Source organism: Fusarium subglutinans, assembly GCF_013396075.1.
Source record: "Fusarium subglutinans strain NRRL 66333 chromosome Unknown NRRL66333_c0000001, whole genome shotgun sequence".
Lineage (NCBI taxonomy): Eukaryota > Fungi > Ascomycota > Sordariomycetes > Hypocreales > Nectriaceae > Fusarium > Fusarium subglutinans.
In genome coordinates, this window is record NW_023502064.1 from 159,098 (window position 1) to 177,752 (window position 18,655).

At 48.3% G+C, this 18,655-nt stretch overlaps 7 protein-coding genes across 7 annotated transcripts; 3 read left to right on the plus strand and 4 right to left on the minus strand.

Annotated features, from left to right (window-relative positions):
* Positions 1-2,604: 2,604 nt before the first annotated feature.
* On the minus strand, positions 2,605-3,232 carry FSUBG_56 (uncharacterized protein; the record flags this gene model as incomplete). The annotated part of the gene is made up of 3 exons (XM_036683713.1): positions 2,605-2,696; positions 2,749-2,870; positions 2,958-3,232. The coding sequence occupies 3 exons, from the start codon at positions 3,230-3,232 to the stop codon at positions 2,605-2,607; spliced, it is 489 nt and encodes a 162-aa protein (XP_036544194.1).
* Positions 3,233-3,524: 292 nt separating this feature from the next.
* FSUBG_57 (ATPase) lies at positions 3,525-8,227 on the plus strand (the record flags this gene model as incomplete). Its single annotated transcript, XM_036683823.1, has 5 exons — positions 3,525-4,236; positions 4,284-5,323; positions 5,374-6,300; positions 6,348-7,400; positions 7,454-8,227. 5 exons carry the CDS (start codon positions 3,525-3,527, stop codon positions 8,225-8,227), a joined length of 4,506 nt encoding a protein of 1,501 aa, XP_036544195.1.
* A 979-nt stretch (positions 8,228-9,206) lies between these two features.
* Positions 9,207-11,356, plus strand: FSUBG_58 (feebly like; the record flags this gene model as incomplete). The annotated part of the gene is made up of 3 exons (XM_036683934.1): positions 9,207-10,361; positions 10,419-11,231; positions 11,282-11,356. 3 exons carry the CDS (start codon positions 9,207-9,209, stop codon positions 11,354-11,356), a joined length of 2,043 nt encoding a protein of 680 aa, XP_036544196.1.
* Positions 11,357-11,599: 243 nt separating this feature from the next.
* Positions 11,600-13,065, minus strand: FSUBG_59 (acyl dehydrogenase; the record flags this gene model as incomplete). The annotated part of the gene is made up of 5 exons (XM_036684045.1): positions 11,600-11,627; positions 11,682-12,040; positions 12,088-12,196; positions 12,250-12,723; positions 12,773-13,065. 5 exons carry the CDS (start codon positions 13,063-13,065, stop codon positions 11,600-11,602), a joined length of 1,263 nt encoding a protein of 420 aa, XP_036544197.1.
* Positions 13,066-13,862: 797 nt separating this feature from the next.
* Positions 13,863-14,916, minus strand: FSUBG_60 (major facilitator superfamily domain protein; the record flags this gene model as incomplete). The annotated part of the gene is made up of 3 exons (XM_036684155.1): positions 13,863-14,462; positions 14,546-14,623; positions 14,677-14,916. 3 exons carry the CDS (start codon positions 14,914-14,916, stop codon positions 13,863-13,865), a joined length of 918 nt encoding a protein of 305 aa, XP_036544198.1.
* Positions 14,917-14,952: 36 nt separating this feature from the next.
* FSUBG_61 (major facilitator superfamily domain protein) lies at positions 14,953-15,387 on the minus strand (the record flags this gene model as incomplete). Its single annotated transcript, XM_036684263.1, has 1 exon — positions 14,953-15,387. The coding sequence occupies one exon, from the start codon at positions 15,385-15,387 to the stop codon at positions 14,953-14,955; it is 435 nt and encodes a 144-aa protein (XP_036544199.1).
* Positions 15,388-16,286: 899 nt separating this feature from the next.
* FSUBG_62 (uncharacterized protein) lies at positions 16,287-18,110 on the plus strand (the record flags this gene model as incomplete). Its single annotated transcript, XM_036684373.1, has 4 exons — positions 16,287-16,299; positions 16,350-16,921; positions 17,040-17,271; positions 17,443-18,110. The coding sequence occupies 4 exons, from the start codon at positions 16,287-16,289 to the stop codon at positions 18,108-18,110; spliced, it is 1,485 nt and encodes a 494-aa protein (XP_036544200.1).
* Positions 18,111-18,655: the final 545 nt, after the last annotated feature.

An 18,655-nucleotide genomic window follows, 5' to 3' on the forward strand; every position in this document is an offset into this window, starting at 1 on the left:
AGTGAAACAAGATAAGTCTCAACAAGGAGAATCAACGATATATCTTAATGCCGGTAGCTTGTCTGCTGGGCCCCCAGATATACCTGCAGACATCACTACGGTCACTACCGACATGTTCGGGCAGGAGAAAGACTACGAAGTCACAGACTGCCTTACTTAAGGAATACTTCGAAGGGAAAAGACCAGAGTTCTCCTTTTGGTAGTCGCCCTACCGTTGTGTACGCCTAAGTTCTAAGAGGAAAGTAGTTGACACAAAATACCATCCTGAGGTTAAAAAGACCAACCGTGTTTGACCGTGCTTCTGACATAGCTTTGGATGGACTACTTGACGGTTGCCTCATGGGTATTTTCCAATCCCCAAACATTTTTTGCTTTCAACAAAGCCTGGCTGACCTTGAAGGCAACCACGGTCTTGGACGGGGATGACAGGCAAGTCCACGAGGACCTGTCGAGGTCGAGGATGAGAAATGAAAAGGCAGTGTGACAACAAAGGTACCAGGAAAGAATGCATGTTATTAATCTTTTGATTCAGGATATACGCCTAACGATGACACGAGACCTTGGAGACCAAAAAGTCGCCAGACGATCACGACTCAAAGTCAAACAAATCCAGCATAGCAACAGCACAGATTCCACCAAAGTCAACCCAGGGACACAGCTAAACACAAACAGCCCCAGGCTTCTCAAAACTGTCGAGGATGCTATACGAAGGTTGATTTTACCTGAGCTCGAGACAAAACGTGAGACAGTTCAACGAGGGCCCCGGTCCACTGGAACAGAACTCACGCTACAGCTAAGGCGAGGAAAAAAGAGGAACCAAAAAGGAAGCAGGCGCTTCGTTGCCCAGGCATGATTGATGAGAGATCGGGGACAAGTGAGGAGAAAATGGATTTAGTATAGTAAAAGTGACCATACAGAGACTCAGAGAAAAGAACCTCAATACTGACGAAAAAGGAAAAAAGACCTGCAGGTTATTTAGTATATAAATACTTTTCGTTGGCTGGGTTGCATGCAAGAGATTGTATTTTCGCAGTATCTTACCCATGTTCCTGGATAACAAACCATTCTATAGTACTCCTCTGAGAAAATGAGTAAAGACTTTGTCGCTGCCTACCAAAACTGACTGCAATGGCTGACTGAACGTATCCCAGTCAATAAGGACTACCCCATGACTAGCAACTGTACGATGTAACTGGTTAATGGTCAGTAAATATCCATTTCTGAATGAACAGCTTCGAATATGAGGTCCAAGCTATTACTCGCTCTACCCAAAATTTACAGCGACAGCACAAACCACCAACACGCCAACCTCTAACGGCATATCGATTATTACCGGAAAACAAACTATGTCATTTTGCATCATCAGAATCTTATCGGCAAATAGGCCCGACGAGCATCAGACTATCTTCCCTTTCGAGAAATCTGGGGTATCGGCCGGAAGTACGGACTCGAGAGATACTCCGTCCGTAGGATTCTTGAAGTGGTGTGATGTTGGTGATGTGACATTGTGGAGGTGGATATTTAGCCGTTAGAGAAATGGATCGACGGGATCGAAATAAGCATTTCTATTTGCGTATATCCGTATAACCGCCTCGCTTGGAAATATGTCAAGTGTTGAAGCTAGGGGTACGGTCTTGTGTTATTCTCCGGCTGGTCGTAAATTATCTAGATAGCAAACATCCAAGATTGACTATCAATCCAGATATCAGAATCACATCTATGCCTGTCTCCGTGTCAACATATTCTGAGTCAATCTCACATAATGCTGAGCAAATACCACCTCACCCATCCCAACCCCCATCTGAAGCTATTCGGGAAGCGGACACTCCAAAACCCCGTAGACCAACTCAGACCACTGACTTTAAGCTCACGCCACCAATTCAGTCAAGACAACGCTATGGTTGGCCTGATCCCCTCACGTCAATTGATCACCTGCAACCCTTGAAAAGCGGGCTGCCGAATGATTGGTCTTCAGCGGGTGATCCCTGTAAAGAACCCCTGTAATGGCTTTGCTGATGGAGGGTCAGATCTGTCCGAGTAACTCAAAGGCCCCAGGTTTTTTACGTTTTCGCATTTCGGTTTCGCTATGCTAAACGAGAAGACGCGTGTTTAGAACAAGTAGGTTTCGATAGTGATTGTATAAGTACCTGATCGTCTTATATAAAGAGGGATCGCTTGAAATAATTATTTTGTTTCTCAGAGACTGAGATGTTGAAACAAGAGAATTGGGTATCGTCATAAATGCAGGCAAGTCGTCCGTGATTGTCTGCCAGATGGTCCATCTCCAATGAAAAACCTCAACTCCATCAAGACAAAACCCAATTGCCAGAGAACTGGTCTTAGAAAATATGAAGCTTCGCACCAGGAGACTTCAATGCCAAATAACAAACCGCCCGACCATCCATGTTTTCTTCGAGAACTCATTCGTGTGAGAGGACGACTCCAGGTGTCTATCAACTTGTCACTGTAGGCGACGACTCTCTGCTCCTCTTCCTTTTCAAATCATCGCCTTCGTGTAAGCTCAAGGGTGACTGCTCGCGTTGATTTGGTGGACTATGCTCCGGCGTTGGAAGTCTTATGCAAGTGCAATGCCGGAGAAGTTCTTCACATCTCGCAAGCCTTTCCAGAAGATCTTGATTCGGGCGTCTGCGCTTCCTTGGCGGAGCTGGTAAACTTGGAGTGCAGACTGTTTTGAGCTATCTAATCGTCAGTATCAAACTCTACCCGAGGTTTTGTTGAGGGAATTACCCTTATGCAATTTGAACACGGACTCTTCCGATCGCATTTCTTTTTCCTCTGTTGGCAGAGCACACATGACAGTACTCTCTTGCTCGATTTCTTTGGCTCCGAATCCATCGATGTGTTTGTAACTGTAGGGCTCAAGTCCGTAGACTCATCCCGATGCGAAGCAGGACTCGACATTCTCGTATGGAATTTACGATAATTATTGTTCTTACAATATCTCAACTTGCCTCTCATGAGATGTCGATGTCGACTTTAAAAGCATATAGCCCAAACTCAAAACCCTCCGCGGACTAGGGTGAAGACGATTGGGTAGCAGAACATGCAACAAATACATGGCGGGGAATGGGGGTGCCACACTCGGGCAGTCGGGCTCGAGAAGCATCCCGAGAGCTCTCCACAACTTCCCGAGGCCAGGGGGTGACAGACCGGGATATTGGAACTTGGAGATGCGGATAATTCTGGTGAACACGCGATTCGGGGGACGCATTCTGACAAGAGTCCGCTTGGCCGACTTAAAAGGACTGTGTGGTTTATGTGTTCATTATCACGATACTGAAGTTTTATTTCCAGCGGTTCGTTGCAGCTTTTTCGTATTGCAAATTCTATTGATATGAGAGGCTGAAGCATTGGACATCAGATCATTATGAGTCCACTTGCTTGTACTCAATCGCTAGATTCCTGAAGCTCAAAACTCTCGGCCCATACTATCTCTGTTGATACACAAGTCTCCAAAATACCCCATAGCACTCCGCAAGAAACACAGGTTAAGCAAATCAATCATGGCATCAACTTATATGGGCGGTACTTCCGTCCAACCAGCACCGTTACCTGGACTGGGACCAAATGTGACAGCAAACACTCAGACTACTACTTCAACTCATGGCCTTCAAACACCCGTACATCCAAGTTCAGACACAACCCCTGTCAACTATTCTCAAGACCACATGGCTTCCAAGCACGAAACACCAGCCAAATCCACCACAGAAGATGAAGAAGACTCGGAGCTCGAGCGCAGACACAGTATCGTTCGCGATTTGGCACGCCAGTACACCAACCAGAGTCAAATGTCTGCTATCAGCGGCAACCCCTTTACCGCAGATGAAAACAGCCCCCTGAATCCCAGAAGCGACAAGTTCCGAGCTTTGGCTTGGGCAAAAGCCATTTCGAAATTGCACAGTGAGACTGGGTTTACTAACCGAAAAGCTGGTGTTTGCTACCAGAATCTCAATGTGTTTGGATATGGCCAGCCAACAGATTATCAGAAGAACGTGGCCAATATTTGGCTTGACGTCGCTGCACTTCCACGACAGCTGATGGGCTACGGAAAGACTAGGATCGACATCATTCGAGACTTTGATGGTGTTGTCAAGAACGGAGAGATGTTGGTGGTATTGGGACCTCCTGGATCTGGCTGCTCAACATATCTCAAGACCATTTCCGGCGAGACTAGTGGTATCTACATAAACGACGATGCCTACTTCAACTACAGGGGTAAGTCACCAGGCTCTTCAGACTTTGAACTGGCTGAACATAACCAGGCATAACGGCCCATGAGATGCACACCCGCCACCGCGGCGAAGCAATTTACACCGCAGAAGTAGACGTCCACTTCCCCCACCTCACCGTCGGCGACACCCTCGACTTCGCCGCCCACGCCCGCGCCCCGCGCTCCATCCCCGGCGACATCGACCGCGAGACCTTCATCTCGCACTCCCGCGACGTGGTGATGGCCATGTTCGGCATAAGCCACACCGTAAACACAAAAGTCGGAAACGAGTACGTCCGCGGCGTGTCCGGCGGCGAGCGCAAACGCGTCACCATCGCCGAAGCTTCTCTAAGCGGCGCACCGCTGCAGTGCTGGGATAATAGCACAAGAGGTCTGGATTCAGCGAATGCGGTCGAGTTTTGTAAGACGTTGAGGCTGCAGACGCAGATGTCTGATACGGCGGCTATGGTGTCGATATATCAGGCTCCACAAGCTGCTTATGATATTTTTGACAAGGTTCTTGTGCTGTATGAGGGAAGGCAGATTTTCTTTGGGGGAACGAAAATGGCGAAGCGGTATTTCGAAGATCTGGGATTTGAGTGTCCAGCAAGACAGACGGTGCCTGATTTCTTGACGTCGATGACGAGTCCACAAGAGCGAATTATTCGAAAAGGGTTTGAAGACCGAGCACCGAGAACACCAGATGAATTCGCAGCAGCGTGGAAAGCCTCACAAGCCAACGTCCTTCTCCAGCGCGAAATCGAAGAGTATAAACGCGACTTTCCGATTAATGGACCTGAAGCAGAAGAGTTTAGAGCGAATCGACGCGCAGCGCAAGCGAAGAACCAACGAAAGAATAGCCCGTATACCTTGAGCTACTGGCAGCAGACGAAGCTCTGTGTCTGGCGGGGTTTTAAGCGGCTTGTGACGGATCCGACTATTACGCTGACGCAGTTGTTTGGGAATTTCATTATGGCGCTTATTGTGGGGAGTGTGTTTTATAATATCAATCAGACGACTTCGAGCTTTTTTCAGAGGGGGGCTTTGCTGTTTTTGGCTTGTCTGTCCAATGCGTTCTCCAGTGCTCTCGAGGTACACTCATCAACCTTTGTCATATTCACAGCTTTGGCTAACAGTTCTAGATTCTTACGTTGTACGCTCAACGACCCATCGTTGAGAAACACGATCGCTACGCTCTGTATCATCCATCGTCTGAAGCAGTGGCCTCTATGCTCTGCGACATGCCCTACAAGATCCTCAACGCCTTCACGTACAACCTCACACTCTACTTCATGACCAACCTCCGCCGAGAACCCGGCCCCTTCTTCTTCTTCCTCTTCATCACATTCCTCGTCACGCTCTGCATGTCCATGATTTTCAGAACAATCGCTTCTGCGTCTCGAACACTCTCCCAAGCTATGGTCCCCGCTGCCCTCCTCATCCTCGCACTAGTTACCTTCACGGGCTTTGTTATTCAGATCGACTATATGCTCGGTTGGTGCCGGTGGATCAACTACGTCAATCCTCTTGCGTATGCGTTTGAGTCACTTATGGTGAATGAGTTTCATAACCGCAAGTTTGAGTGTAACTTGTTCATTCCTACGTATCCGGATGCAGCGCCTGAGAATCGAGTTTGTTCGACTGTTGGTGCTGTACAGGGCGAGCCGATGGTTTCAGGGGACAGGTATATCAACTTGTCGTTCTCGTACTACCATGCGCACAAGTGGCGAAATGTTGGCATCGTTATTGCTTTCACACTTCTTTTCCTTGCGACGTACATGTTCTTTGCTGAAGCTGTCAGTGCAAAGAAGTCAAAAGGAGAAGTTCTTGTTTTTCGTCGTGGACACAGACTTGCGAAGAACAGAGTCGATGCAGAGTCTAGTCCAGCGGGTCGCGTGGTTGTCACTGAGAAAGAAGGCTATGGAGAGGGGCAGCCGTCAAACTTCAAGTCAACGAGCGTCTTCCACTGGAACAACGTCTGCTACGACATCAAGATCAAGAGTGAAAACAGGCGTATTCTTGATAACGTAGCCGGATGGGTCAAGCCCGGTACAATGACAGCTCTAATGGTACGCCCCCTGCAACACCATATCCTTCTCAGCACTAACAAATTTAGGGCGTCTCAGGAGCCGGCAAAACAACCCTCCTCGATTGTCTCGCCGACCGCACAAGCATGGGCGTCATCCACGGCGACATCCTCGTCGACGACAAACTCCGCGACGCCTCCTTCCAGCGTAAAACAGGCTACGTCCAGCAACAAGACCTACACCTATCCACAACAACAGTCCGCGAAGCCCTCAACTTCTCCGCCATCATGCGTCAGCCAAAACACATACCAGTGAAACAGAAGATCGCGTATGTTGATGAAGTCATCAAAATGCTAGATATGCAGGACTATTCCGAAGCCGTTGTTGGTGTTTTAGGCGAGGGTTTGAATGTGGAACAACGGAAACGACTAACAATTGGTGTTGAACTTGCTGCAAAACCGCCAGTTTTACTGTTTGTCGATGAACCTACCTCGGGATTGGATTCCCAGACTTCATGGGCTATTCTGGACCTGTTGGAAAAATTGGCTCGCAGTGGACAAGCTATCCTCTGCACCATCCACCAACCATCAGCCATGCTCTTCCAGCGCTTCGATCGTCTACTTTTCCTAGCCAGCGGAGGGAAAACAGTATATTTCGGAGACATCGGCGATCATTCCCTCGCAATGACTCGCTATTTCGAATCTCACGGCGCAGAACCATGTCCACCTGAAGCAAACCCCGCAGAATGGATGCTCGAAGTAATCGGTGCAGCGCCTGGCTCCGAGACGGACCTCGACTGGCCCCAGATCTGGAAAGATTCCTCCGAGTTTGCTGAAGTTCAGAAACACTTGCAGGACTTATCACATCATAAGGTTGAGAAGAGTCAGGATGAAGATCCGCATTTGTACGATGAGTTTGCAGCTACGTTCACGACGCAGTTGAAGTATGTCACGACGCGAGTCTTTGAGCAGTATTGGAGAACGCCGTCGTATATCTACTCGAAAGCGGCGCTGTGTACACTTGTCGCACTGTTTATTGGCTTTTCATTTTATCAAGCTCCTAACACGGCGCTTGGACTGCAGAATCAGATGTTTGCGATCTTCCAGGTGTTGACTGTCTTTGGCCAGCTCACGCAGCAACAGGTACGCCAAATTCCCTCAAATTTGGTCTAACACGAGCAAGACTGACTATTCAGATGCCGCACTTTGTCATTCAACGAGATTTATATGAAGTTAGAGAACGGCCCTCCAAAACGTACAGCTGGCAAGTCTTCATCCTCAGTCAAATCATCGTCGAAATCCCTTGGAACACCCTCATGGCTGCGATTATGTACTTTTGCTGGTACTACCCCATCGGTCTATACCGCAACGCCGCACCCACCGACGCAGTAGCTGAGCGTGGTGCCCTGATGTTCCTGCTCTTCCTCGTCTTTATGCTCTTCACCTGCACCTTTACCGATTTCATAATCGCAGGGTGCAGCTCAGCTGAAACAGGAGGAAACATCGCCAACCTGCTCTTCATGATGTGTCTCATATTCTGCGGTGTTCTCGCACCACCAGACAGTTTCCCCAAGTTCTGGATCTGGATGTATCGCGTCAGTCCGTTCACATACCTCATCTCAGCCATCTTGTCCACCGCGGTGGCAAATACAGAAGCTGTCTGTGCGCAGAACGAATATGTTGTTTTCCCACCGCCGGAGGGGAAGACGTGCGGGGAGTATATGCAGGCGTATATCAAGAGCGCGGGGGGTTATCTTGTGGACGAGAGTAGCAACAGTTCTTGCACGTATTGTACTATTGGGGACAGTAATGTGTTTTTGGCGAGGGTTCAGTCACATTATGATGAGCGGTGGAGGAATTTTGGGCTGATGTGGGTGTATATCATCTTTAATGTTTTTGCGGCTTTGGCGTTGTATTGGCTTGTTAGAGTCCCGAAGAATAAGAAGGGGGAGAAGGAGAAGAAGGAGTGAGAGCGCGGTAGAAGTAAGATGGGAGGATCGTTTTTCTTATTCTCTTGTATCATATAATGACTATGATTTGGTACTGCTCAGTTCTAATAGCTTGTCCTGCTGTCGGGTAGATATGTCCGGATACGAATACCCAAAGTTCCCTCCTCATAGTGAATGCGGCAAAGCATGCATAATGTGATGATATTCCTGTTGATTGAAGTATCAAGTGATGAAATCCATGTCGCTATACTTCTTTGGCCTCCTTATCACACCAATACCCATAACTACAAGTATAGCACTCGGAGAACAGTTACTGAAAACGTAGTCCAGCTTTCAGCTGCATAGCCATGTCTCACCTGCGAACCCTTATCAACCAATCAAACACGACGTTTTCGTAACGGGAGAAACAAGCTTCGACCACCAAATACCTATCGCATCCTCAGCCGCAGCCACGAGATACGATATGACGCTAAAACGCTCAGTTTTGGTTCTAGGCCGATAAACTATTGATCTCACGGGACACTATCACATATCTTGCTGTGAATACGGTATGGTGCGTGTTCTATACGCGCTTAGCTCCCGCCCCAGGGCTGAACTATTGAGGGCTGAACAAACGCCACACGAACCTCCCCTCTTAGCATTTCACATGCCCATAACACCCAGTAACACATGCAATGCACAGCTCAATCGGTGCATGACGAGACTCTTGTGATTGCCTACAGTAAGCTTCGGCAGTCACCGAGATTACACTTTGTGGAACGCCATTCACTTCTTCGGCTAGGCATCACCGCTGTCTTTGCTCACGATAGGTAAATGGCTCAGAAAAATATGGAATGGAGGGGGATACAAGCCCGTGAGTCAACAAATAAGCTTCGTCACATACTGTGTTACCTAGCACGACGCCCCTCGCCCAACTGGTGATAGATCACAAGGAGGGATGGCCTGCATGTGCCTATATTCTGCCTAGTTCGAAGCCCGTGATTACAGGTATAAAGCGACCATGATCCCCTCCGGAAATTTAAGGGACACACGCAAGATGGCTTCTGTACTCAGTAAAGAGTCCCTCGCTGTTTCCTTTTCTATCGTTACACTACTCATTGGACTCTCTCACTTCAACATGATTTCCCTTAAATCCATCTTCAAGTCCGTTTATATTCGTCTTTGGAAAGTTGTAAACATCTTTGTCCACTGGCACAGACTGCCCACATGGCTCGGTGTCTTTAATCTCCTCGCTCTTCGATATGAACTCCGCGAGAAGAACCTTCACGACACCTACCCCAACGCCGAGTTTCAAGGCACTGCGGCTGATTGTCCCGTGAAGAATTCAAAGTTCATCGCGACTAGAAACTCTGATGGTGATTTCAACGATCTGGCGCAGCCAAAGATGGGCTGTGCTGGTATGAGATTTGGCCGAAATGTTCCCAGAAAGAATACCGCGCCGCCCACTCAGCAGGAACTTCTAACTCCAAACCCAAGACTTATCTCTGAAAAGATTCTCGCTAGACCTGAAGGCCAGTTCAAACCCGCCGAAATCGTCAATCTTCTCGCCGCAGCTTGGATCCAGTTCCAAGTCCATGATTGGGCACAGCACTCCCTCGTCACAAACGGCGACAAAGACGTTGAGATTCCTCTAGACAAAGCCGACAGATGGTCAGAGCGCATCATGAAAATTCCCAGAACAAAGAAGGATGATCCTCTTTCACAACAAGATATAGAAACACCTGCTTATACCAACGAGTGCACCCATTGGTGGGACGCCTCTCAGATCTACGGATCCACTGAAGCTGAGACAAAAGCTCTCCGAGCAAAGTGTGATAGATCATATCCCGGTCAACTTCATGTTACGCGTGAAGATGGCGTGCAGTTCCTCCCTCGATCGAAGGATGGTATCCCCAAGACTGGGTTCAGACAGAATTGGTGGTTGGGGCTTGAACTTCTTCACGCCTTGTTTGCGCTTGAGCATAACGCCATTGCCACGCAGCTTCATCTTTCGAATCCGAGCTGGTCGAGTGATCAGATCTTTGATACTGCGCGACTTATCAACTGTGCTCTTATGGCCAAGATTCATACTGTTGAGTGGACACCGGGTATTCTGCAGCACCCGGCGCTGCAGATTGGGATGAATGCGAATTGGTGGGGGCTCTTGGGTGACAAGGTATGTCCTCTGATAGACTGGTCCCCATTATAAATAGTTACTGACTGACTTTAATAGCTCTGGCATGTCTTTGGCCGTGTCTTTGACAACAAATCAGAAGTCATTTCTGGTATTCCCGGATCAGGTGTCGATCACGACAACGCGCCCTACTGCCTCACAGAAGAATTCGTCTCCGTCTACCGTCTCCATCCTCTCATCCCCGATAACGTAGCATTCTTCAGCATCAAAGACGGTCAACACAAGGGTACACTTCCCATCAAAGACGTTGCCTTTGAGTCAGCCCGCAAGCCTTTCGACGACGACAAATCAGGTTTGAGTCTATCATTCGCCGATGTCTTTTACTCCTTCGGCGTCAACTACCCAGGTGCCATCCGAGCTCACAACATGCCCAATTTCTTGCGCGACTTGAACATCCCAGGCGATAAAGACTTTCCTCACGGTCGCCACTTGGACTTGGGAACCATTGACATTCTTCGTGATCGTGAGCGCGGCGTTCCTCGTTACAACGCTTTCCGTCGTTTGTTCCACATGGCACCCGCAAAGAGCTTCCTTGATCTTACAGGCGGTGATGCCAAGCTGGCTGCTGAGTTGGAAGAAGTCTACGACGGCGATCTCGAAGCCGTAGATCTTCTTGTCGGTACGCTCAGCGAGCCTCTGCCCAAGGGCTTTGGCTTTAGCGACACTGCCTTCCGCGTGTTTATCCTCATGGCCACTCGCCGCATCAAGTCCGATCGCTTCCTTGCCGGTGATGGTTGGTGTCCTGAGGTGTACACTCGTGAGGGCATCAATTGGGTGCAGAATAACACCATGAAGGATGTTTTGTGTCGACACTTTCCTGAACTTGCTGCGACGCTGCACAATGTCAAGAACGTGAGTGTTCTCTATTCATTGTGATAATTCTTAGCTGACCGTTGTAACAGGCTTTCGCTCCTTGGACCAAGATTGGCCAGACTGATGCTTACGCGGGGCCAGAGACCAAGAAGGCAAAGAACTGAGGGTTTGGTTCATGAAAGGAAGAGATCTCTTTTGTTCAGGGCTTAGCTCCGGAAATGGGGGATTTGAAGCACTTGGATGCAATTTGTAATTCTTTTACGATGGGAGAGCTGGCCTTTTGTTCACTCGGGTCTCCATGTGTCAGAGACTAGAAGCTGTAGAGAGCTAACTATCGATAAAGTGCACCATTCTTACACAATATCCATCAGGCTCAAGTACTAGGCGTCGTATGGTATTCTCAGTGATTATCCTGTGAGATATCTAACATCATGACTATCTCATCAAGTATACCAAGTAGGCTCAGGATACTCTCCCAACAAAAGATACCTTCCCAACTCCCTATTCTTATACGCCACAGGATCATGTAGCGTATGCGTTCTCAAATCCCTCCAGAACCTATCTAACCCAACCTTGGCAGCTGTCGACCTCGAACCCGTAACTTCAAACACTCCCGACGTGATCTTAAGACCAGTGTCTGTAGTGACGACCTTGAGACTGGCGACCCATTCGGCAAATTCACCGCGTTGCTCGGCTGTAACGGCAGAGCGATCTTGTGAGTACTTTGCGTAGAGGGAGTCTGCTTCGGCGTTGACTTTCTCCGCGAGTGCTTCGGTGGCGCGGAGGTGGGCGAAGAAGTTGCCGTAGGTGGAGAGGACGTAGAATTCGTCTGTTGCTTTCTCCTTGTTCTGGTGATTTATTAGAGAATGTTGTTATGGGAGGTTTTGGTACTTACATCGCCGCCGAAGGGCCAGGCGCGAGTGTTCTTGAGAGTATACTCCTTGGCGAACTCAAGAGCACCAGCCGCAATGCCGAGGTAAAGGTTGGCAAAGTTAAGCTGAATTCTGTATCTCATGTTAGCAAATTCGAAGAATAACAAGACACACAAACACCTTACGTCGGCAAAAAGAGGCTGGTAAATGGAATAGCCAATATCTTGGGATCAGGCTTCTTGGCCTCAACATCCCATCCCAAGGCATCACCCCATGGAGCCTCAACATTCTCGATATTAACACCCCCCGACTCCGTAAGCCTCAGCCCAACATTATCCCAGTTATGCTTAAACTGAATGCCAGGCTGCTGCGTCGGAACAATAGCAAAGATGTGCTCTTCCTTCTCACCATAAACACCCTCAAGAACAGTCAAGTCTGAGATCACACCGCCAGTGCTAAAGTTCTTGAAACCATTGAAGACAATCTTATCTCCGTTGGAAGTGATCTTGAGATCGTTGTCGCGAGGGTTCACGGCACCGCCGACGAAGTAGTTGTTTGAGATGATTAGTTTGTGCGTGCGGTCTGCCTGCTCAGGAGTTCCGACTACGTTGGCGGTTGTGGACCAGACGAGATGGTAGCCGAGAAGCATGCCAACAGACCTGTCACTCATCAGCATTTATGTCTCATATCATGTCAGATAGGACTCACCCATCCGTCTTGGCGACTTCGCGAATTGCTCTGAAGCCAATACTCCATGGCTGTTCACCACCGCCATATTTAGCCGGACCGAGGATCTTGAGAAGACCAGAGTGCTTGAGAAGAGCAACTTCTGCCTTTGGAGACTTGTTTGCGCGCTCTCGAGCTGGAGCGTCTTTTGCTAGGACTTGAGCGACATCTTTGGCACGCTTGATCCAGCCCTCAGCGTCAGTGGGGAGAGTGGACCACTGAGCTTCATACTCTTTGTAGACAGCTGGGTCAGAACTCTCAAAAGTGGTGGCCATGATGCGAAATTTTGGGGTATGATGACAATATGACTCTATAGAGAATAACAAATTGAGAAAAATTACCTGAGAGTCATGCTGTCTATATAGGCAGATATCTCCTCACATTGCGTATACAGCGTCGGGTATGTCGTTATCACAGCTGCAGGGACAAACGGGTCAAACTGTCTGCAGGTCAAGCTAACCTCGGCAGTTGAGCAATTTATCTATGGCGATCATTCTCCAGTAATTGTGTCAGTGTCAAAGCGGTTATCAGCCACTGTATCCATGAGCTGACCTTCTCTTGCGTGATTGGCGTCATCAAGGTTCGACCGGGGTATTGGCGTCTTTTGGTCTAAAATGATGAGATGAGCGGCACAAAGCATGTCATGTCGCATGACTAAGCAATTTACCTCAATGAAGGTGTTTTAATGATTCTTAGTTATTTGTCAAGGCATTAAAGTATTTGAGGTGTAAATCTGTTTTTAAACTATATTAAAGTCTAAGATAAATTTATTAAGATATATCTTTAACTAGTTCTATTTAGTAGGAATCTAGTCTAAAAGGAAATAGCTAAATACAGTAAATTAGAAAGGAAAAACAAAGATAGTAAATTAGGAAGGAAAAGAGGCATCAGGGCACTGGCGACACATGGTTTCTACCAGATATCAAGATTCCTAGAATGAGTCGGGGGCACCATCATCTGCGTCAGATCTCGACAGGAAACCTTTTCCGAAGGGATGCACCGCACAAATAAAAGTAAATCGGCACAGGTATAAAAGCAACCGTAATGAAAGCCAAAACACTGTTTCCCCAACTCAGGCCCAGGTTGGCATAGAGTGTCGGGGCGGCAAGTGGCAGAAAAGCACCAGTAAGATTACGATTGCAGTACCGATGATGGGCACTACCCAGTGCACCTTGTACTCAGTGGTCCAACCATAGATAAACAACCCGATTGGAAACATTGGAGAGACAAACATCATCATGATAAGTCGTCGTTCAGCGCGGTAGTTTCCTCCTTTAGCTTTCAGCAGACGATCACTAAGCTTGGCAAAGGTGATGACGCCTATGGCGCAGCCAACTCCAACACCAATGTACGCCAGTCCGGAAACGCTGACACTCCAGTGATAAGTATTTTCGTATACCGTGGGGAATCTGGCGAAGAGAAGCATGGTTACGCCGAAGTTGAAGGCGATGTAGAGTGAGATTAGAGCGACGATGGGCGATTGGAAGAGGAATTGCATAGGTCGGGTTAGGTCATGGAGCACGAGCTGCTTGACTGGGATCTGTTTATCGCCGACGGCGCGGAGGTTCGGGTTGCCTGTCTCTTTACGAAGTCTAGCGGCCTTGGACTTGAGTATGTTGATGGAGCTCGTCTCGTGCATGAATAAAAAGGTGACGGTTGTAACCAAACCGGCCTGGTATTTACACCTCCTGTTAGCTGACGCAACAAAAAAGAAGAGAAAAGGGGAAAAAAGGATGTGGACGGAGTGATACTTACAAGTATCAAAGTAAGGTAGAAACACCACCTCCATCCAAGACTCTCAACGACGAATCCTCCCACGATGGGACCGAGGACCTAGTTTGACTATTAGCTTACCAAAATCTCCAAACATCGAAAAGAAATCGTACAGGCCCGAAGAGCGGTCCAGCCGTGAAAATAGCCATCGCAACACCCCTCTCCTCCTTCGGCAAAAGATCAGCCACCGTACCCCCACCAGTAGACATATACGACGCAGCAGCCATGCCAGTTAGCAACCGAAAGACCAGAAACTCAGCAACATTAGTGCTTCTTGCACAACCAGCCGTAAACCCCATATAGAATACTGAGCTGGTGCGGTAGATGGGCATGCGGCCAAAGACCTCAGACATGGGGGGTATGAATAACTGGCCAAGCGCAAAACCGAGTCATGCCATGGTGATGGTCAGGACTTCAACTGTGTTGCTTTTGAAACCGAATTCGCGTTTCGTTGTAGCGGCGCCGGGGGCGAACATTGTGGTTGCGAGGTTGGTGTATAGGACGGATAGGCTGATGGCGATGATGTTGGTCAACTTGTAGGCTTTGGACCAGTTCCGTGGGTTCTCAGGGTCGTTGGGGCCCGACCAGTCGACGATGTTTGGGTCTGGCGTAGGAGATCCCTCGCCAGTTTCTGTTGCACCTTTTTCGGCATCAGACTTCACGTTTGCAGCATGGGTCTCGTCAGAGTTCGTTCCTCGTTGCCTGTCGGTACTTGGTTCTTTTTCATGACCAATATTGCCTTGAACCGTATCATCGAACCTGACTGCCGTGCTAGCTTCATTATCGCAAACGGTGTTGCTGCTCTCAGCTTGGACTTTCACCATTGTTGCCAGATACACTCGTCATGTGGTGTCGTGGTTGAGACTGGGCCGTGGAGTAAGCTATTCGAGACTTTAATTTCTGTGCTTTATTTTTTCTTCCTCGATGCTGATTGATTTGGAAACCAAGTTATCCATGGTTATAAGGGAAGAAATGATGATGGTTTTAAGGGCAAGCTCCAGTAGTAGTTAGCCATGCCGTGATATCTTGTTTGCCCCGGATTTGCTCCGTTATTAGACATTAGCGACAGATCATCCAGCGAATGAAAATCAAAGGAAATAATACAAGGAGAGGCGCCTCCCATAAACGTTATTTACCTCAAATAGTCAGAGGTTCATATCAAACTTCTAATATCTTAATGCTTATTCCGACTTTGTTAATGGGAGGCAGCAATTATGATATTTACTGAAAGTGACATTTAACGATCCTGATACACCTAGAAAGACATAAGTGCATTAGTGGGGCACGGTTGTTGACGACCTCTGACTGGCTCATAAAATGCTCCGTTAAATGCTCCGTCGAATGCTCCGACCATAGCCCCGCCTTTGCAGAGCACCCATCACCACTTTGCTCCGTCGAATGTTCCATATGCCAATTTCCGCTCCTGTTTTCAACCACGCTCTTTGTTCACAACAAATAAGCCGAAGCTTCCATTAAATGGATTCTCATGAGCCGCCCGCCTATACAGAAATACCAAACTAGCCGCATCAGCGATCAGCCACTGTAATCAAAGACTCGGCGCCGCAACTTCGGGATCGTCGGCGGGAAAAGCCGCTGCTATCATGTACCTTTTGTAGGAACCGAAAGTATAGTTGCCCACCTATTGCTCTCGCAGGCTTTTAGACTAATGGCTAGTCGCTTAGGGTGCGATGCGACCGTCAGCTGCCATGTAAAACCTGCACAAATGGAGGAATCGGGTTATCATGTACCTACGAATCAGGCGGGCCAAGTAAAGGGAAGAGCAAAGTTAGTGTCGGTCATCGTATCCAACAGCTCGAGGAGCTTGTCCGTACCCTACTTGCGCAGCAACAAAGTACGCCCGATGTCGATCCTGATGGTCTTATTCGAGAGCTTTCGTCTCAAGCCAAGTCACCTCAAAGTGTCTCTACGGTCCCTCAAGCCCCACTCGATGAGAACACTCTCGTGCCAGCTATAGATCGTGCATCTATATCACGGGGGAATGAAGTTGCTAACCCACCCGCACCTTCACCCTCAGAGCCCGGTAGCATGCGTCTTAGTTCACATGTTGTCAGTGCCAGCTACGTCGGGAGTGTCCACTGGGCCGCTGTCCTTGATAGTATCTCTGAGCTTAAAGACCACTACGAGGAGGAAGAGGAGTCCCGGATGCTGGACACCAATGATCATGTGCTTCTCCAAAGCCCGGGACCTAGACTGTTATATGAGCCGGTCCATACCACGAAAGCTGATCTTCTTGCTTCCATCCCGCCGCGGCCCGTTGTTGATCGTCTGGTCGCGAGATACTTCATTACACAAGGCGTTGTACCAAGCATACTTCACAGCGGGCATTTCCTTCAAGAGGTATGGAATTTACTATGTATCGGAGTGTACACTTGCAGTACAATATGGCTGCTCTACCCTTTTTCCTCCTTCTGGAATCTCCTCCCTGGATCCTTGCTTTGACTGACATTTTGACTAGTATGATAAGTTTTGGCAGGATCCTCCGGCCATACCGTGTATTTGGATCGGCCTCCTCTTCAGCGTAATGAGCGTCGCTACATTATTTCAACACTCCATCGACGACCCAACAGATCCTGAAATTCACGAACGAGTGCGCTTATTTCGAGAACAGACTCTCCACAGCCTTATCCTAGGCCAGTACACCAAAGGCGGAGAATACGTACTCGAAACTTTGATCAATTATCTCATCTGTGAGTCGTTTATGTCGCAGGACGATGAGACTGGACTATGGCTCGTGCAAGGTGTCATCGTCCAGCTCGCCTTGAGTGAAGGCTACCATTGAGACCCCAGCCACTTCCCAAGCATTACGCCCTTTTCTGGTGAGAAGCGGCGGCGCGTGTGGGCTGTCATTGTGCAGTTAGATCTTCGTCTTTCGAGCCAGATGGCATTGCTGTGCGTGCTTAAGTCGCAGCAGTATGACACGGCTGAGCCGCGTAATCTGTTAGACTCGGATTTCGACGACAATACCACCGATCTACCTCCTTCGAGACCCGAAACTGAAGTCACGCCCGTGCTATACAGCTTAGCTAAGGGGAGGATAGACAACATGATGGGACTGGTCAGTGATCTTGTTAATGACACCAAGGAGCATCCATACACCGAGATCATGGAACTGGACCGAAAGCTACAAGAAGCTGAGGAGACGCAGGCAGACGGACTGCTATACCCTGCAAGGTGGGCTAGGTGGATGCTCCTGTCCTCCCGGCCACGTGCAGTCTTTTTGCTAGGCGTGAGCATCCTGTGTTACTATGTACAGCTGGTCAAAACACAGTCAGATGTTTCGCTGGACGAGAGCACAGGGACAGAGATTCACGGCCGGTTGCGTAATGCATATCCACTTTGGCTGCAATCGACCACAGTATCTAGGGAAGCCAAGCGAGCCATTGATTATCTGAGCCTCAGACTAGAGCTGCAGGAACAAGAGATCGGTGAACCTCTTGCTGATCCTATGGCCGATACGCCTCAGGATACAAATGTATCTCTTGATCAGTTTACTTGGGGCATATACGACGGTAAGCGGCCCAAATAAATCATGTTTCTAGCTATGCGTCCCCTCTTTCCTCGATTCTGCCTTCAGTCATATCTGCTAATGCGGTCTTAGAAAATGATATTTTCTCAGAGTGTATTGCCGGGTTTCCAACGACAGCATTCCCTGGCGGGATTATAGGACAAGGATTCGATTCCGCGACGAGTGATTCAAGATCAGGTTTGTTTCCGATGAACTTGGAGACCCCAGACTCGGCGACTCGATAGACAGAGGAACTTCATTGAGGGACAAGCAAATCTATGACCATAGTCTATACTGGTCGTAATAAATATCTGGTTGAGTTTGATATAAAGTTAGAGTAACGTTTAGTTGGTTGTATTCTTACTCAGAGATAAAAACTAAAGTTCTTTTACTTCCTATAACCTATGAATGACCTAGGTATGTTGGGATAGGGAGGTCGTCCATTTTCCTACTAAGTCAAGCTCAGCCTCGTGCTTACTCCTTGTTACACAACATTAGAGCATAGTACCTAGACATAAATATGTGCTTATCTTTTTGTCTCCCCCTGTCCTATTTTCCTGTCACAT